This window comes from Haemorhous mexicanus, chromosome 1, assembly GCF_027477595.1.
Source record: "Haemorhous mexicanus isolate bHaeMex1 chromosome 1, bHaeMex1.pri, whole genome shotgun sequence".
Lineage (NCBI taxonomy): Eukaryota > Metazoa > Chordata > Aves > Passeriformes > Fringillidae > Haemorhous > Haemorhous mexicanus.
In genome coordinates this window covers 156,806,201-156,821,669 of record NC_082341.1, presented here as the reverse complement: position 1 = coordinate 156,821,669, position 15,469 = coordinate 156,806,201, and the positions used below count along the sequence as shown (strand labels likewise).

The 15,469-nt window shown below is 53.5% G+C and overlaps 2 protein-coding genes across 3 annotated transcripts in view; both read left to right on the top strand.

The window, feature by feature from the left end:
- The window catches only part of ZC3H3 (zinc finger CCCH-type containing 3), a 127,065-nt gene extending 123,134 nt beyond the window's left edge, over positions 1-3,931 (top strand). For both annotated transcript variants that reach the window (XM_059868012.1, XM_059868023.1), the window contains 2 exons: positions 2,504-2,578; positions 2,727-3,931. In XM_059868012.1, coding sequence (XP_059723995.1) covers positions 2,504-2,578; positions 2,727-2,758 — 107 coding nt within the window. In that variant the 3' untranslated portion in view covers positions 2,759-3,931. The remainder of the gene's footprint in view (positions 1-2,503; positions 2,579-2,726) is intronic.
- A 3,020-nt stretch (positions 3,932-6,951) lies between these two features.
- Positions 6,952-10,015, top strand: MAFA (MAF bZIP transcription factor A). The gene has a single exon (XM_059867996.1). It carries the CDS (start codon positions 7,828-7,830, stop codon positions 8,692-8,694), a length of 867 nt encoding a protein of 288 aa, XP_059723979.1. The 5' UTR covers positions 6,952-7,827; the 3' UTR covers positions 8,695-10,015.
- Positions 10,016-15,469: the final 5,454 nt, after the last annotated feature.

The window sequence follows — 15,469 nt, the reverse complement described above, 5'->3', positions numbered from 1 at the left end:
ATCCCTTTCAGTCCCTCTCAGATCAGCATCTGGATGAAACAAATTTGGTTTTAACTTCCCTGTTGGATGCAGCTGGAGCCACTCAGCTCCGGCTGGGGAAAACCAGGTTTTATTGAAAAATCTAATGGTGCCACCTGAAGTGTGATTTACTGCACTGTCCACTCCTCAGACTTGATAATATATTTCTATTAGATTTCCTTCTTTCCCCTCTTTTTTCCTGGAGAAGAGTGGCAAGTTTCTCCGTCTGCCTGACACCTTCTTAGGCTTAGGCAAAATAAATGTTGATTTCCATCAGGAGGAAGAGCGCTGGAAGTCCTAATTCTCCGACGAGCCTGACAAGCTCAGCGAAAACTGCCTGGGTTTCAGTGGAAAACTCGTGATCCGGCCTCGGTTCTTCTCCTTCAGAAGCTGTTCAATCTTTGGAATGAAAAAGGGGTTGCTTTCGCTAACTAGAAATTATATACCTGGTTCCTTGGAAGATGGATTGCGCCGCTCCCGGAATGCCGGGAAAGGCGGCGGGGGGAGAGAGTGAAGGAGCTGGAGATGCGACCCAAGATTGATCACGCCATTTGCAGGATCTCCCAAGCACAAAACTGGAAAAATATCTTTTCCTTTGCCAGGGTTGAGTGGAGTGACACCCCCGTTTGGTCCAGGTTTTCCCTCCCGGGGTTTTTTTTGGGATGTGGTGTTCACCCCATGGCTGTGCCATCCTTCCTCCATCTCTTTCGATCCAAGGGGAGAAACAGAACCAGTTTAGCCCTCTCACAAACCATTTTGGGTTTATTTTCTCATTCCTGCCTTGATTATTTTGAGGAATCTGTTGGAAATCAAGCATGGATGCTCTGGAATTATCTTGGCCCTGTGCGCTCTGTACCAAAGTCAGGAAGTTAATTATGGTCAATTTAAAAATCACGTTTTTTCTTTTTCTCCCCAAAAAGTAAATCCATATTTCTACGTCTATAATCACACCTGCTTTGAGCTGCCTCATGGATATCAGCTAAGGAAGTTTTCCCTGGCTCATCCAAAGGGAATTGAGCTCTTCCCACCATTCCTATTGAACTCACACCATGGGGCAGGAATGTGGAGGTGCTGATTTTGACCCCTTGAGGTGACAGCCAGCAGCTCGGAGCCCTCATTCCAGCAACCAGGCTGGGATTTGCAGATCCCAGGCTGGAAAAACAACCTGGCTGGATGCCAAAGGGAAAAATTAGGAAGGTGGGGACGCAAGGGTGTTTTGCTCCATGTCACCGTTCCCAAATCCCAGCCGGATCTGGCTGCATTGCCGGTGAGGAATATCCAGATCCACTGTGTCTGCTGTGCATCCCGCTGATGTATGGGAGTTATATTAAGGGTGGAAAGGTGCTAAATGAGCCCTCTTTATTTTCCATAAATTAACTCCAGAGCCATGAATCACTGCCAGCATGGCTTCGACTCCCAGCAAGTTTGTTTATCCAAGTTGGAAAGTGAAGGAAGACTCTTGGAGACTCCCCATTGTCAGGTCCTCACCTGTCCTGCCTCCCCTGCCCCAAAAACTTTCTCCTTTGGGCTCTCAAGGCTGCTTGAAGGTGTCCTTGGTCCCACCTCTGGGTTGGGTTCATTGTTGGGAGGTGCCATGCAGAATTTTGCAGGAACACAGGCCACAGAACATCTGGAGGGGGTTTGGGCTGGATTTCCTCCACCTTCTCCATGACCTTTTCCACCTCCATTAATCCCAGGTAAAGGGGAACTTTTCCCACTAAACCTGTGGGTCCTTTTTTTCCCTAGGAAACCTCCACTTTTTTCCATCCTCATTCACCTTGGTGGTCAAGTGGCCACCACTTTTCTTCCCAGCCATCACTGTGGTATGTAGAACCCCATAAACACCTCTCCAAACCATTTGGAGAGGGAATATAGGAGAGCCTGCAGAAAGGTACTCCCAGTGTTGTGGTTGAAATGGAGAAGGATTTCAGTCTGTCCACCTTGGTCTGTGGGACGATGCTGGACTTGTCCTACAAGGAGGTCACCCAGAGGTGAAGTACCTCCCAGAGGCACTTCATGGTGTTAGGGCTCTACATGAGCATCCAGAACCCTCTTTGGAGGAAGCACCGTGTTCCAGCAAGCAAAAGACATCACCTGGAGCATCCTCAATGGATGCTGGGAATGCTTGGGGCTATACTGCTGGTGCTCAGCTCTTTCCAGCTTCATGCCAGCACCAAAGCAGGTCCTGATGTTCACCAGTGGGAAGGTTTGGATCCTTTTAAATTCTCTTTTTCACCCATAACTTGGGAATTTTGCAGTTCATTTCCTGCTCTGTGGTGGGAAGTGACCTCTGAGTGCCACTTGTAGGGAGCTGAGGATGCTCAGGGATTTGGGGAATGAGCCACCTCCATCCTTGACATGGCCAAGGAGGATGTGAAGCAGAAGAGGAACTTAGGACACTACTACACCTGCATTCCAAGGGATTCCCAAGGTGACCCAAGCCAATCTCAGTGACTTTCTCCTCTTTTCTTCCTTTCCTTCACAGGCAACACCAAAAGGAGGAGAATGTTCCCAAGGGCATTCCTGCAGGATTCTGAGAACTCCCTTGTGGGTGGCAGAGGTGAGTTCAGTGGGTGATGCCAGGGTGGAGAACCATCCACATTCCTGATTTCCCAGTGCTTTAACCCCCACCAGGCAAGGAGAAGCCTGGGAATATCCAGCTGTGTTCCCCCGCTTCCCACCATCACCATTCCCTTCCCTCCCTCCAGGGAAACGGCTGCAGATCAAGCCCCGGCTGTGAGTCCATCCCAATCCCGTGGCAGCTGACCAGCTCAGGAACTGGAGAGCCAGGGAATGACCTGGCACCTACCTCAGGATGCCATGTCCAGACATGGCACCCCCCCCTCCTCCTCTTGCTTTTCCGGGATGTCACTGGGACACGGAGCCGTGTGGCAGCGTGGGAATGCACCGCTCGTTCCTTCAGGGGAGCAGCTTTGTTTGGAATCTTTGAATTGACCAATAAATGACCTTTTCAGTTGGTTTGTTGAAGGCAAGTCCTGCCATCTCCTTGGATGCTCGTGGGGCTGGGAAGAGCTTCCCATCCTCATCCATCCTCCGGTGCTGTCCCTGCCGCAAGGTGATAGGGGGACCTGAGGTGGTTTAATGCCATCAGGTGACATTCCCACATCCAAATCAGGACATATTAGGGACAAGTCACTGTGCTGGGATGTAATGGGTGTAAAGCCCCCACAGTCCTGATCCCACCATTCCAAGAGCCCATCCCACTCCATTCCCTTGCTTTTGGGAGGAGATTTCCTGGAGCTGAGAGCAACCCTTGTGGAAATGTGTTGGGAGTGGTGCTGAGGTCACAATCTGCATTTCGGGATCTCCCATGGCCCAGTTGTACCTGACCCCCCCCCCCCTTCTCTGCCTATGCCAGCAGGGGTTTGGGCTCCATTGGGAAAGCTGAGCCAGCTCTCCAGGGTTTGGGGGTTTTTGGGGACTCTCCAAATCCAAGCAGGAACAGAGTGAAGGAACACTGGAACAATGGGGTTTTGCATCCATAGGTAAAACTTCCAAGGGATTTTGGGGTGGCAGGTGCTGTTCCCCACACAGATGTGATTTGTGGGATTTGCTCATCCACAGCCCCTCAGGCAAAATCCTGTGGGGAAAAGGAATCAGAGGGAATTGGGAAGGACTGGGGCTCCCTGAGGATGCAGTATCCAGGTGTGATCAGAGATGGGGTAGGAAATGACAGTGGGTGGTGGCTTCACCCCCCAAACAGGTCCCCACAGGGGGGTTCCCTTCACCAAGTGACCCCCATGGAGGGGTTTTGTCACCATCCCAAATCCGCAACATCCCCCAGGCACTGGAGGACCAGCAGATCCTCACCCTGGGATGTCACTTGTGCCCCAGGGTGTGTCCAACGAGTTGATTTTTAATAAAAACGACGTGGTTTTTGTTGATATGAAAATGTCTTTTGTTAACTCCTGTGTTTTGATATGTAAATAAAAGAGTTTCCTCCCCTGGGATGGAGAAGCCTCCCTGTGGCTTTCCTCTTTTTTCATCAGTGCATGAACATCCCATCAAATATCCATTCAAATCCAGTGGAGGAGTCACTCTGATCCCAAAATACTTGTGTTTTTTTTTTAATCATTAAAACTTTCCACCCAGAAGCGATGATTCTTCTCATGGTGGTATCCTAAAAAAGCCCAACTAAATTCCCTAAAAACCACCCTGGAGGAGACGGTACTGTTGTGAATCCTCAGGGATGTCGAGTGGTGGCCGGGAGCTTTGGTTTCCCCTGGATCTCTAGCGAGGATAATCCTTGTGCTGCACTAGTTAAAGGAGGCAATGAGCAGCTCCGCTCCGAGCCGCGGCTCCGCCACCCACCGCCACCGCTGCTCCCTTCCCGGGAAGGATTGGAATTTCCAGCCGGCTGTCATTAAAGCTCTGCTCGGGGGTGATTAATTTCCAAGCAGGGATAAACGCGGCCCCTGGAGAGGTGTCACTGAACTCCGGTGGGTTCCCCCTCTATCTCCAACATCCTCAATTCCTCAGCAATGGGTTCCAACGGGATTTATCCGTCCTCGCTGTGAAGCCGGGGGTGCACTCTTGAGCTCGGGGACCCGCCAAGGACATTCCCTGGGGGTGCCACGACTGGGAGCTTGGCACAGGGTGGGGTTTCTGGAGGGCTCCATAAACATTTCCCGGAAAAACCTTCCTGCGGCGGGTGCTGCTGGCACTGCTCTTGGTCCCCTGCCGGGGAAGCAGGTGCCGGGTGAACGTCACCCGCCAGGATCAGTTTTCTGCCTGTCATCGGGGTGGCTGTTCCCTGCCGTCCTCCTTCTCCACCTTCTCCTCCTCAGCCTCATCTTCATCCTCCTCCCAGCCTCTCCATGTGATTTCCCTGCTCCGCCCCAAAATTCCTGACCCTGCAGCAGCACTGGGTTGTGGGGCAGGTGCTGGTGGAGCATCACCAAGATGGTCCCACCCTCTCTCCATGGGGTGCATTGTGGTGGACACCACCCTCCCACGGGGTGAGGTCACTGTCCCCAAGCCAACAACACCCCAAGTGGGAGCTGTGTGCCATCCAGGGAAACCGAGGCAGCCCCAGGTGGGCACCCAGCCCTGCTCCAAGGAGTGATGGGGCACACGAGATCTAAAAGTGAAAGGTGACGCCATCCTGCCGCCATCCCGAGGCCACCAACCTGGTTATGTCACTTGACCGCCTGTGAGTAAACTTAGCTGACGGGCCTGGTGTGGCGGGGAGGGCTGGGGACATGCCATGGGCATTTCCTAAAAATACCCCGGGGGTGTCGCTGGGGAGCCACGGCCCCATTGGAGCCCGGCCCGGTCCTAATCCCTTGGTGGCTCCTGTCCCAGCGCGGGTGGCAGCTGCTGGTGGGGGCCAGGTGCCCCCAGGGTGGAGCAGCTCTGGGGAGGAACGTGGTGCCAGGGGAAAGGAGGTGGCACCCCATCTTTTCCCAGTGCAGGATCCCGGTATCCTGCTACACAGGTGGGATGATGATGGATTTAGGGTGACACAATGAGGCAAAAGGGGTTAAAACCACCCCACTAGAAAGATTTTTTGTTGTCCACTTCTTTGCCCCCTCCCTCAAGTCATGCCCAAGTTTGGGGACTCCAAAGTGGGATATCTGTGTCCAATATGGGATAACATCCAGGATCACCAGGGAATGGGGGTCATGTTTAGGGCTTTGCCTGCATCCATGACCCTTCCCAAGGGGAATAAAGGCCCCCCCTGCCCTGACCCAACTAGCAGCAGAAAGATGGATCCTTCTCAGAGGCCAGATCCAGCATAAGCAATAATGTGGGATTTTAATTGCTGGAGTTGCAGCGGGATAAATGTTTTAATCCTCAAAACCCACCTTTTTTGCATTAATTTGACCCTATATCCAAAGGGTCAGTTAGCAGCCATGGAGAGCAGTGCCCCCTGTCCCCAAGTCCCCAAGCAGCCATTGGCTGGATGAGGGGAATGTCACTCTCCACATCCCAAGGAGCTGCCTATGGGATGCAGCCGGGTTGGGTTGCAGTGGGACCCAGGATTCATCCTGTGGGTGACAGAGACAATCCTGGACCCCCAGGGGATAAGTGGGTGGGTGTTGCCAGCCTCTGTGGGATGAACCTGCTCATCCCTTGGGATTAAGTGGGACCACTCCATGGCAACTGCCCCGTGCCTCAGTTTCCCGGTCCTGCTGCTCCCAGGGTGCAGCAGCCCTGAGGTGGCAGATGGAGTAGCACGGCCACATCCCAACCAGGGCCTCATCCAGGGATGGCATGAGCATCCCAAAAACGCCCTGACCTGCTGCCTCTGGGTGCCAGTGACACCTTTTCCAGGTGCTGGGCTGGCAGTCCTGGTCCTCCATCTGGTGACACTCCCGTTCATGTGTCAGGTGTGGATGTCACCTGTGCTAGGTGCAATGCCCCCTCTGAAACCAGAGGCAGCCCTGGAGTACAGAGGTGCACGTGGCTGCAGCCTGACCACCAATAGCTTATGGAAAATCCCAAAAAATCCCCAAAATTATATTTATTTGACTTTCTGCAAGGGTGGAAGTGCTCCGGGAAGGGTTCTGGGCTGTTCCTGAGGTGGGGAAGGGGCAGTGGTCCCTCAGCAAGGTGGCACCAAACCCGATTTAGGCTCCGTAACCCCTTTTTGGATATTTCCCCTTTTTGGGGAGTAGGAAATCAGGATTTCTAGGATGTTTCTCCCCACTCCACGCTCAGTTCGGGGCAGAGGGTGAGAGATCAAGCCCCACGTTGGGATGCGGGGGCCGAGAGGGTCCAGAGGGTACCCGGAGCATTCCCCTCCTCCGGAGATTGACAGCTGCCCCGGGGGCGTTGCCATGGGGATATGAAAATCCAAGCGGGCTCTTGGGGTGCTGATAGGCTGGAAGCGCTTAGCCTCGCCTCAGTAGGCGTGGCCATGCCTCGTTTTCCCCATATAAAACGCGGCGAGTTCCATTGAGCTCCCGGCGGCGGCGGCGCCGGTCGCAGGCAGGGGCGGGCAGGGTAGCGGCCCCCGCCCCCAGGGCGCCGTGTCCCGGCGGGAGGAGGAGGAGGAGGCAGGAGAAGGCTCGGAGCCCGGGGAGGTGGGGCCGGGGCAGGTGCCAGGGGAGGCAGGAAGGGGCGGGCAGGGCGCTGCGCGCTCCTCGCCATTGGGAACCGGCCGTAGGCAGCGGCGGAGCCCGCCCGGCCCGAGTGCAGAGCCGTGGCGGTCGGAGGAGGGTCCCGGAGCGCAGCAGCGGAGCCCGGCTGCGGAGCCGAGTCCCGACGGAGAGAGGTGGCTGTCCCGGAGCCCCGTGCCGGAGCCCGGCTGAACCGCAGCGCAAAGTCCCGTCGGAGGCGAGCAGCGGAGCCCGGCTGAGCCCCGCAGCAGAGCCCCGGTGGAGGGTCCCGGAGCCCAACTGAGCCCCGCAGCAGAGCCCCATCTCGGACGCCGCTGAACCTTCCCTCAAAGTCCCATCGGAGCGTCCCGGAGCCTGGCTGAGCCCCGCAGCGGATCCCGGTCGGAGCGTCCCGGAGCCCCGCTGAACGCCACCGCAGAGCTCCGTCAGAAGGTCCCGTAGTCCGGCTGAATCCCACCGCAAAGTCCCGTCGGGAGTTCCCGGAGCCCGGCTGAGCCCCGCAGCGGAGCCCCGCCGGAGGGTCCCGGAGCCCGGCAGCAGATCCCCGTCCGAGGGTCCCGGAGCCCCGCTGAACCCCATAGCAAAGCCCCATCGGAGAGTCCCGGAGCCCGGTCTGGGCAGCCGCCTGCCGGAGCTCGCTCGGAAGAGGCTCCCGGAGCCCGCGGGACCCTCGGTGAGCGGCGGTGCCCGGGGGCTTCCCCCCCCGGTCCCTCCATGGACTGAGATGGCCTCGGAGCTGGCCATGAGCGCGGAGCTGCCCACGAGCCCCCTCGCCATCGAGTACGTGAACGATTTCGACCTGATGAAGTTCGAGGTGAAGAAGGAGCCGGCGGAGGCGGAGCGGCTGTGCCACCGTCTGCCCGCCGGGTCCCTGTCGTCCACCCCGCTCAGCACGCCCTGCTCCTCCGTGCCTTCCTCGCCCAGCTTCTGCGCTCCCAGCCCCGGTGGGCAACCGGCCCCCGGCCCCCCGGCTACCACCGCGGCTTCCCTGGGCTCCAAACAGCAGCTGGAGGAGCTGTACTGGATGTCGGGTTACCAGCATCACCTCAACCCCGAAGCTCTCAACCTGACGCCGGAGGACGCGGTGGAGGCGTTGATCGGTGCCCCTCACCATCATCATCATCACCACCAAGGGTACGAGCCCTTCCGACCTCAGCCCTTCGGGGGTGAGGAGCTGCCGCCGGCCGCCCATCACCATCCCGGCCATCACCATCATCATCATCACCACCTACGCCTGGAGGACCGGTTCTCCGACGATCAGCTGGTGAGTATGTCCGTGCGGGAGCTGAACCGGCAGCTGCGGGGCTTCAGCAAGGAGGAGGTGATCCGCCTCAAGCAGAAGAGGAGGACCTTGAAGAACCGGGGCTACGCTCAGTCCTGCCGCTACAAGCGGGTCCAGCAACGGCACATCTTGGAGAACGAGAAATGCCAACTGCAGAGCCAGGTGGAGCAGCTCAAGCAGGAGGTGACCCGCTTGGCCAAGGAAAGGGATCTGTACAAAGAAAAATATGAGAAGTTGGCCGGCCGGGGCTTCCCGCGGGAGCCCTCCCCATCCGCCGCCCCGAAAGCCACCGCTGACTTCTTCATGTGAGCCGGGCTGGTGGGATGGGGTGGGCTCCCCTTTTGTTGTTTTTTTTTTCCTCATGCGGGGAAGAGCAAACCCGCCGCTTATATTTAAAAAGAAAAAAAAAAATATTATGAAGTCCCCACTGAGATTTTGGTGAGGGGAAGTTGAACTCCCTCCCTCCCGCCACGCACCCACCCATCGGGACTCGGGGTGGGGGGTCCCGGGGTGGGGGAGTGGGGGGCAGCTCTGCATGCGGGACGTGTACGGCCACCCGCCCCCCTTCCCGGGAGCATCAGCGCCATACAGGTGGCTTCTCCCCACCTTTTCCTGCGGGTTTTCCCCTCCATTGGGATTTTTATTCTTCGAGGGATCCCCACGGATCTGCCGGGGGGGGTCCCCGGCAGCGCTGCGCTCTGCCCGGCCCCTCCGCCCACCCCCCATTCCCGGCCGGCAAACCTGAGCCACATTTAACTTATTCACCCTTGTAAATATGTAGAAAATTAGTTCGTTTTTTGCCTTTTTTTTTCTTTCTTTTTTTTTTTTTTTTTCCTTGAGCCTATATTTTGCTTGGTGATTTATGAGAAAAAGAAAACGAACAAAAAAATGAAAAACCAACAAAAAAACCCTAAAATCCTTTAGAAAAGAGAAAAAAAAAATTACACGAGTCTTAAAAGTTTGTATGTAATAGCATGCAAATAATATCCGAGTTAATTTAACGATGTTGGGAAGAAGCCGAATGCACTATATACAGGAATTGATTGGGTGAAATAATACTGTTTTATAGAGATTTAAAATTATCTATGCTCTTAAAAATAGTGGGGAGGGGCGGGAGGGGAAGAGGTAACAATTTTAGGGTGACCTGAAAGGCAATATAGTAATATATGGACTGCAAACGGTTGGCTGCTATCTCACTATGCACCAGATTTATTTATTAACCCTCGGGAAACGGAAAATCTTATTTTAACCTCGATGTTTGGAGGAAGAGAAAAAAAAAAAAACAGACGGCAAGAAAATGCACAGTATTTGTTGTGGAAACAAGAGGAAAAAAAAGGATTAAGAATTCGTGCAATCGTTGGAGCGAAAGCGGGACCGATCCTGCGCGGAGGAGCGGGGCGGGTTTGTTTGTTTGTTTTTTTTAAACGAGTTGCTTATTTAAAAAAGGAGAAAAAAATTAAAAAAAAACAAATTTTGGGGGGAAAACAAAAGGGTCCTGCGGACAAAGCGAGCTTGGGAGCCTGGTGCATTTTAGGGACTGATCGTGCGAAGCGTTTTTAACGACCTGTTGTTTCGATTTGTGACGGTTTTAATGATGTTGCATCAAGATAAAAACTTATATTCAACTAGAGCCTGGGTCGGGTTTTCTCTCAACTTTTGGGGGGGTCCCGCATCATCGGGGTTTTGTTTGGGGGTTGTTTATTATCCCTTTGATTCCCGGTGCTGATGCAAAACCGAGCTCCCGCTGAGATAAGTCCGGTGTTGAGCGTCGCCTCTGCCTCACTGAACTCTGGCTTTTCACTTTTCCTGCCTTTTTTTTTGTTTTGTTTTGTTTTTGTTTTGTTTTGTTTTCAGCCGGGTTTGGGGTGTTTTTGGTTTTCTTTCCCGGCTGGAGGGTCCTGGAGACCTTCATCCCTGCAGCTGCTGGAAAGTCACCGGATCCAGTTTGGTTCCAGCTTGTCCGACACCGTCCCGATGAGCCGCTGGCTTGATTTTCAACGGTAATAAATTATTTTTCTTTCCTCTTTTGGGTTCTCCCTCTTGAATTTTTAATTGAAAAAGGACCCCTTAACAAACCAAGCCCACACCTTCCCTAATCCAGGCTTTTGGGCTGGTATTTTACTGAGATTTTGTGGGGTTTTGGGACTGTTTTTAAGGATATTTCTCCCTTTGCCGCAAACCCCAAGTGTGGCTGCAGCTTTTCCCAGACTCAGCGGGACAAATTCCAACACAACCCTTGGTACAACATATTTTTTGGTCATTTTATGTGCTTTTTTAATATTTAGGTGTGTTTTCTGTCCTATATTTTTGCCCAGGCTCAGCTGTGGCAGGTCCCCAAGCTGTGGTGTGTTCCCTCCTGCCGCTTCCATAAATCTCTGCTGTGCTCATGTAACCCCCTGGCTTTTCCTTGGATTTGTGGGGTGCCTGCAACTCCACAACCCTCTGGTCTTGCCTTTTCTGCAGCCCCAAACCTCACTCCCCTTTTTCTTCATCTTTTTGTGGCTTTTTGGTTTCTTACTGTGTGGCCAGAGGATTTTTGAGCAGCATGAGCTCGGCTCAATATCGGACTTGGATTTTGGGATGGGAGCTGGGATGCAAAGAGGGACATTTGTCCAAGGCTGGACAAAAAGGGGGGTTTGAAAGGTGGGGGGATTCACCCCTTATTCCTGTATTTATTTAGATCCAGGGAAACTTTGCAAACCTGGCTCTAAATAAAATGAACCCGTGCAGCTGCTCGCAGGACATCGCATCTCTGAATTTTTTGGAGGTGAATCACAGCTTCCTGGTGGGTAATTCCCTAATTTTCCTCCCAATATCCCTTTCTCTTGGCATATATTTTTGGAGGGAGAGCACATCCAGCTGCCTGGTCATGATCAAGTAAGAATTTGGGGAGGAAAAGGTATTTGGGGCTGGTACCTTCCCCAAACAAGCCTGGGGATCTCAGTCCCCGCTGTCTAAGTCCTCACTCCTGGATCTTTCTCTCCTGGATCCCCATTCCCTCTTGGCACATCCTGGGGGTCACTGCCCCTTTTCCAAGGTGCACTGGGGCTGGCGGGGGAAGCAGAGCTGACTTTGGGGTCTGTGTGGGGTTTTGTGGGAGCGCTGTCCCATGGGGTGTCACCCCAGGACACAGCGCGGTGCCCGTGAGGTGACCGCGATGGTCTCCTGCTCCGGAATCCTTTCCCCACTTCCACGGCAGAGCGAAGGCAGCAATTTAGGATTCCCAGTTTTCCCCTTTGCCCTCTCCTTTTCGTTTTATTTTGGGGTGCAACAACCTGGGGAAGATCCCAGATTATTCTGGCAATCCAGATATTATCCCTTCCTCTTTATCCCAGAGGGACCCTCAATTCCGTGCACCACTGTGATTTATTTTTTTAGTTCCCCACTGATTTTCTTTTTCCCCAAACCCTCCTTGAAATCCCCCAATAGCTGGAACAGGACACAGGGTGTTGCTGCCACCCATTAATGTTGGTCCTCCACAATTTTTTGGGACATTTGAGGGTGGAATTGCACCCTTCTGCCCCGTCATCCTGAGTTTCTCCATGCTCCTGAAGCCCCTGGCTTTCTGGGATTGGTTTTGCTGAATAAATAATAAAAACTAAAGTAGTTTAAGCCTAAATTTGGCTGGTTTATGACTTGTCTCCTTTTTGGGGCTGAGCCCCCCCTGCACTCCAGGCTCTGGGGGGTGGTTGGGTGGTCCCTGCTTGGGTTTCCAGCTTTTTTGGGGATGGCTGCAATATTTGCAGGATGATGTGTGTGCATTCCAAGTGTGCTGGCACATGTTTTGGGATGGGGATGTGGCGGGACAGGGTCGTGTGTCACCCGTGTGCCGCAGGACTGCGGACATCCGCAGGTGCCACCACGTCTGCTGCAGGAGGACGTGTGGCGCTTGGGGTCACTCTGACCTGGTTTCAAAGCTTTTCCCTCATTTTCCCTGATCCCTGAGCAGGGCTGGAGCCTCCTTCTCCACCTTTCTGCTGCTTTTTGGGGGTTGCAGTGGGACCTCAGGACACCACGCTGTCCCTCCTGTGAGGATCTGCAGTCCTGCCGCTCATCCTGGGCATCTCCCGCATCCTCAGCTCCATCCTCAGCCTTTCCCAGGGGTGGAAACAGCAGCCCAATCCAAAAGGATGCTCCAAGGGCTGCCTGGCACTTGGGATGGGGACATGGGGACAAGCCCTGGGGGTCCTCTTCATGTCCCTCTCCTGCAGAGCTCCTTAACCCCATTTCCAAGCTTTACTTGCCCGCTCAGTGGGCATCGCTGAGCTGGGAAATGGCTGGAATTCCTCCTGATTCCCAGCCCGTGGGTTTTCCACAGGGCAGAGGGGTGATTCTGGGGGGTGCTCACCCCCAAACACAGCAGCACTTTATCCATGGATGCTTGGGATTTGGCACAGCCCCTGGCAAAGTCCCCTTGAAGCAGTGCAGGGTGCTCCGTGCCACCTCCAAGCAGGAATTGCCGGGATCGCTGGAATCGGGTGGAAAACCACAAGAAGATGATCAATGTGGCATCTCCCTCGCTCCTTCCTCCTCAGTTATTGATGCTCCCAGCCCACAGGTTTGTCCCAAAACTGCTCTGGTGTTCACACAAATCCTGACATCTCCACAAATCCTGACATCTCCATAAAGTGAAAACTCCAGTCCTGGAGTTCAGTCCTGGGATGGAAGCAGGTTGGGCTGCTGGGCATGGAGGAATTTGGGGTAATGTTCACTTCAAAAGCAGGAATTAATTTGAATCTCAGCCAAATTAATCCTGGACAAAAAAAAAAAAAAAAAAAAATCTTGGATTTGGCTCTGAGCTCAGGGCTGAGCCACTGTGAGCACAGCCTGGGCTCGGTTCGGCGCTGGAATTTTTTGGCTCGAGTGGATCTTTATATTTTGACTCAGCCAGAGTTTGATTTTTGCACATTCCTTCCTTTCCGTGCTCTGTGTCTGCCTGCCTCCTCAATATTCCCGCATCCCTGGGACACAAACACCACCCTGCCCATGTTATATAAAAATATATTCATATAAAATAAATTTATCCCTATTTATCACCTTGGTAGAACAGAGCTCTGCCATGGGATCATGGCTTTGGCACTGCACGGCTCATCCTGAAGGCTGGAATTTTTTCCAGCTCTCTGCCTTCCCCCAGCCAGCGCATCCCAGTTCCACTGATGTTATCCCTAAACTCAGCAGGAAGTGAGGTCCTTCCTGAAATCCAGGACATGGAAAACCCCCCTGCATAACATGTACAGCAACACAGCTGGGATTTTATCCTGAATTCCTTGGGTTTGGGTGGGTTTGCTCCACCCAGGGGTGCTGCTGCTGCTGTGGGAATTGGGATGCAGGTAGTTGGATGCGGAATATGGGTGTGGGATGCAGGAGGAGGGATATGGGATACAGGATGCACAGATACAGGACAGCAGGAGTGGGATGAAGGGGATACAGGGACACAGGACATTGGATGTGGGATGGAGGTAGTGGGATTCAGGATATGGGATGCAGGAAGTGTGATGGAGGAAGTAGGATGCAGGATTTAGGATGTGGGATGTCAGGTGTGCGGATACAGGACATTGGATGTGGGATGTAGGTAGTGGGATGCAGGAGGTGGGATGTGGGATGCAGGTATTGGGATGAAGAATATGGGATTCAGGATGCAAGGATACAGGATTTATCATTGGGTGTGGGATGCAGATGGTGGGATATAGGGTACAGGATGCAAGGATGGAGAATACTGGTTGTGGGATGCAGGATACAGTACATGAAAAATAAGATATGAGAACTGGGATGCAGGATATGGGGTATAGGAGATGGGATGTGAAATGTGGGATATGGGATGATGGGATGCTCCCTGCAGCAAGGCACTGTGCTGGTTGTCACTGCTCCTTGATCCAGGAGGAAAGGGGAGCTCTGGATCATGAGATTCAAGGAGCCTGGCACTGCCCAGCCCACCCTTCCCTGACTGGATAAACTCCATCGAGGATGCAACACCAGCAAATCCCAGGAATTCCAACTCATCCCCATCACTGCCTGTGTGTGTGCAGGTGGTGGGATAAAGCAGGTGGGATATGGAATGCAAGCTGTGGGATGCAGGATGCACATCCATGTGTGTGCAGGGAGAACAGCTCACTGCCAAGAGGGAAACATTCCAGGACAGCGTCAGTCCTCAGATCCAGACGTGATCAGATCCTGCCAGCCAATGCCCTTTGCTATCTCAGCTGTCTGGGAAGTGCAGCCTTCCTTGGAGTCGCCATCCCCAATGCCTGGGAATGCCCTTGTTCCCCTCTCCATCCCCACAACTCCGTATCCCTCCTTGCCAAGCTTCCAATTAAATCATCAGCTTAGTGTTTAATTACCCACAACATAAAACCCAAAGGTTCTCCGGGTTTTAACCCCCCTCCAATCCTTCCTTTCCATGGATGAGAGTGGAGGGAAAGCAGAGGGAGCATCTTCCCACCCCCACCAGGTTATTTATTCATGGAAAAGGCCGAGGCTGGAGCGCGGCTCCAGCACAGCCCTGGCAGCTGGCGGCTCCCTGGGAGCTGTAATTTGCACAAGCAAAAATAAACTAATTGTTATTTTCCATTTACATAAAGGGAAGGGAAGAGAGGTTGGAAGAGAGGGGGAAGGAGGCTGGGAATGTGAAAGGAATGTGCTGCCAACTCCTTCTGGGAGGGCTGTGCCAAAGTACGGACTCATTCCCTGCTCCCATGGGGCTCGTCCTGCCTGTCTGGTTGCTGGAGGAGTTGAAATTTATGGAAATTATGGTAGTGAACCATCATCTTCCTCACCAGAGAGTCAGGATCTACTTCCAGAAGTGTGGAGCCCATCCCAATGAATGTGCAACACAACAAGAGAGAGAGGACAACCATTTCCATCAGCTGGTTGGGAGGAAAAACCTGCTGGCATCAGAGCAGATTTGAAGGATGGATGGAGATTTATTTGGAGTTTTCACTTTGGCCGTGGTGTGTGGATCCAAAAGAAGGGCCCGGGCATAGAATCATAGAATGTTTTGTGTTGGGAGGGAATTAAAGATCATCCAGTTCTACCCCCTTCCATGGGCAAGGACACCTTCCACTATTCCAGGTTGCTCCAAGCCCTG

Bases quoted from the DNA above. Each gene is read 5' to 3' on its own strand.
- MAFA (XM_059867996.1), top strand. From the start codon at position 7,828: ATGGCCTCGGAGCTGGCCATGAGCGCGGAGCTGCCCACGAGCCCCCTC.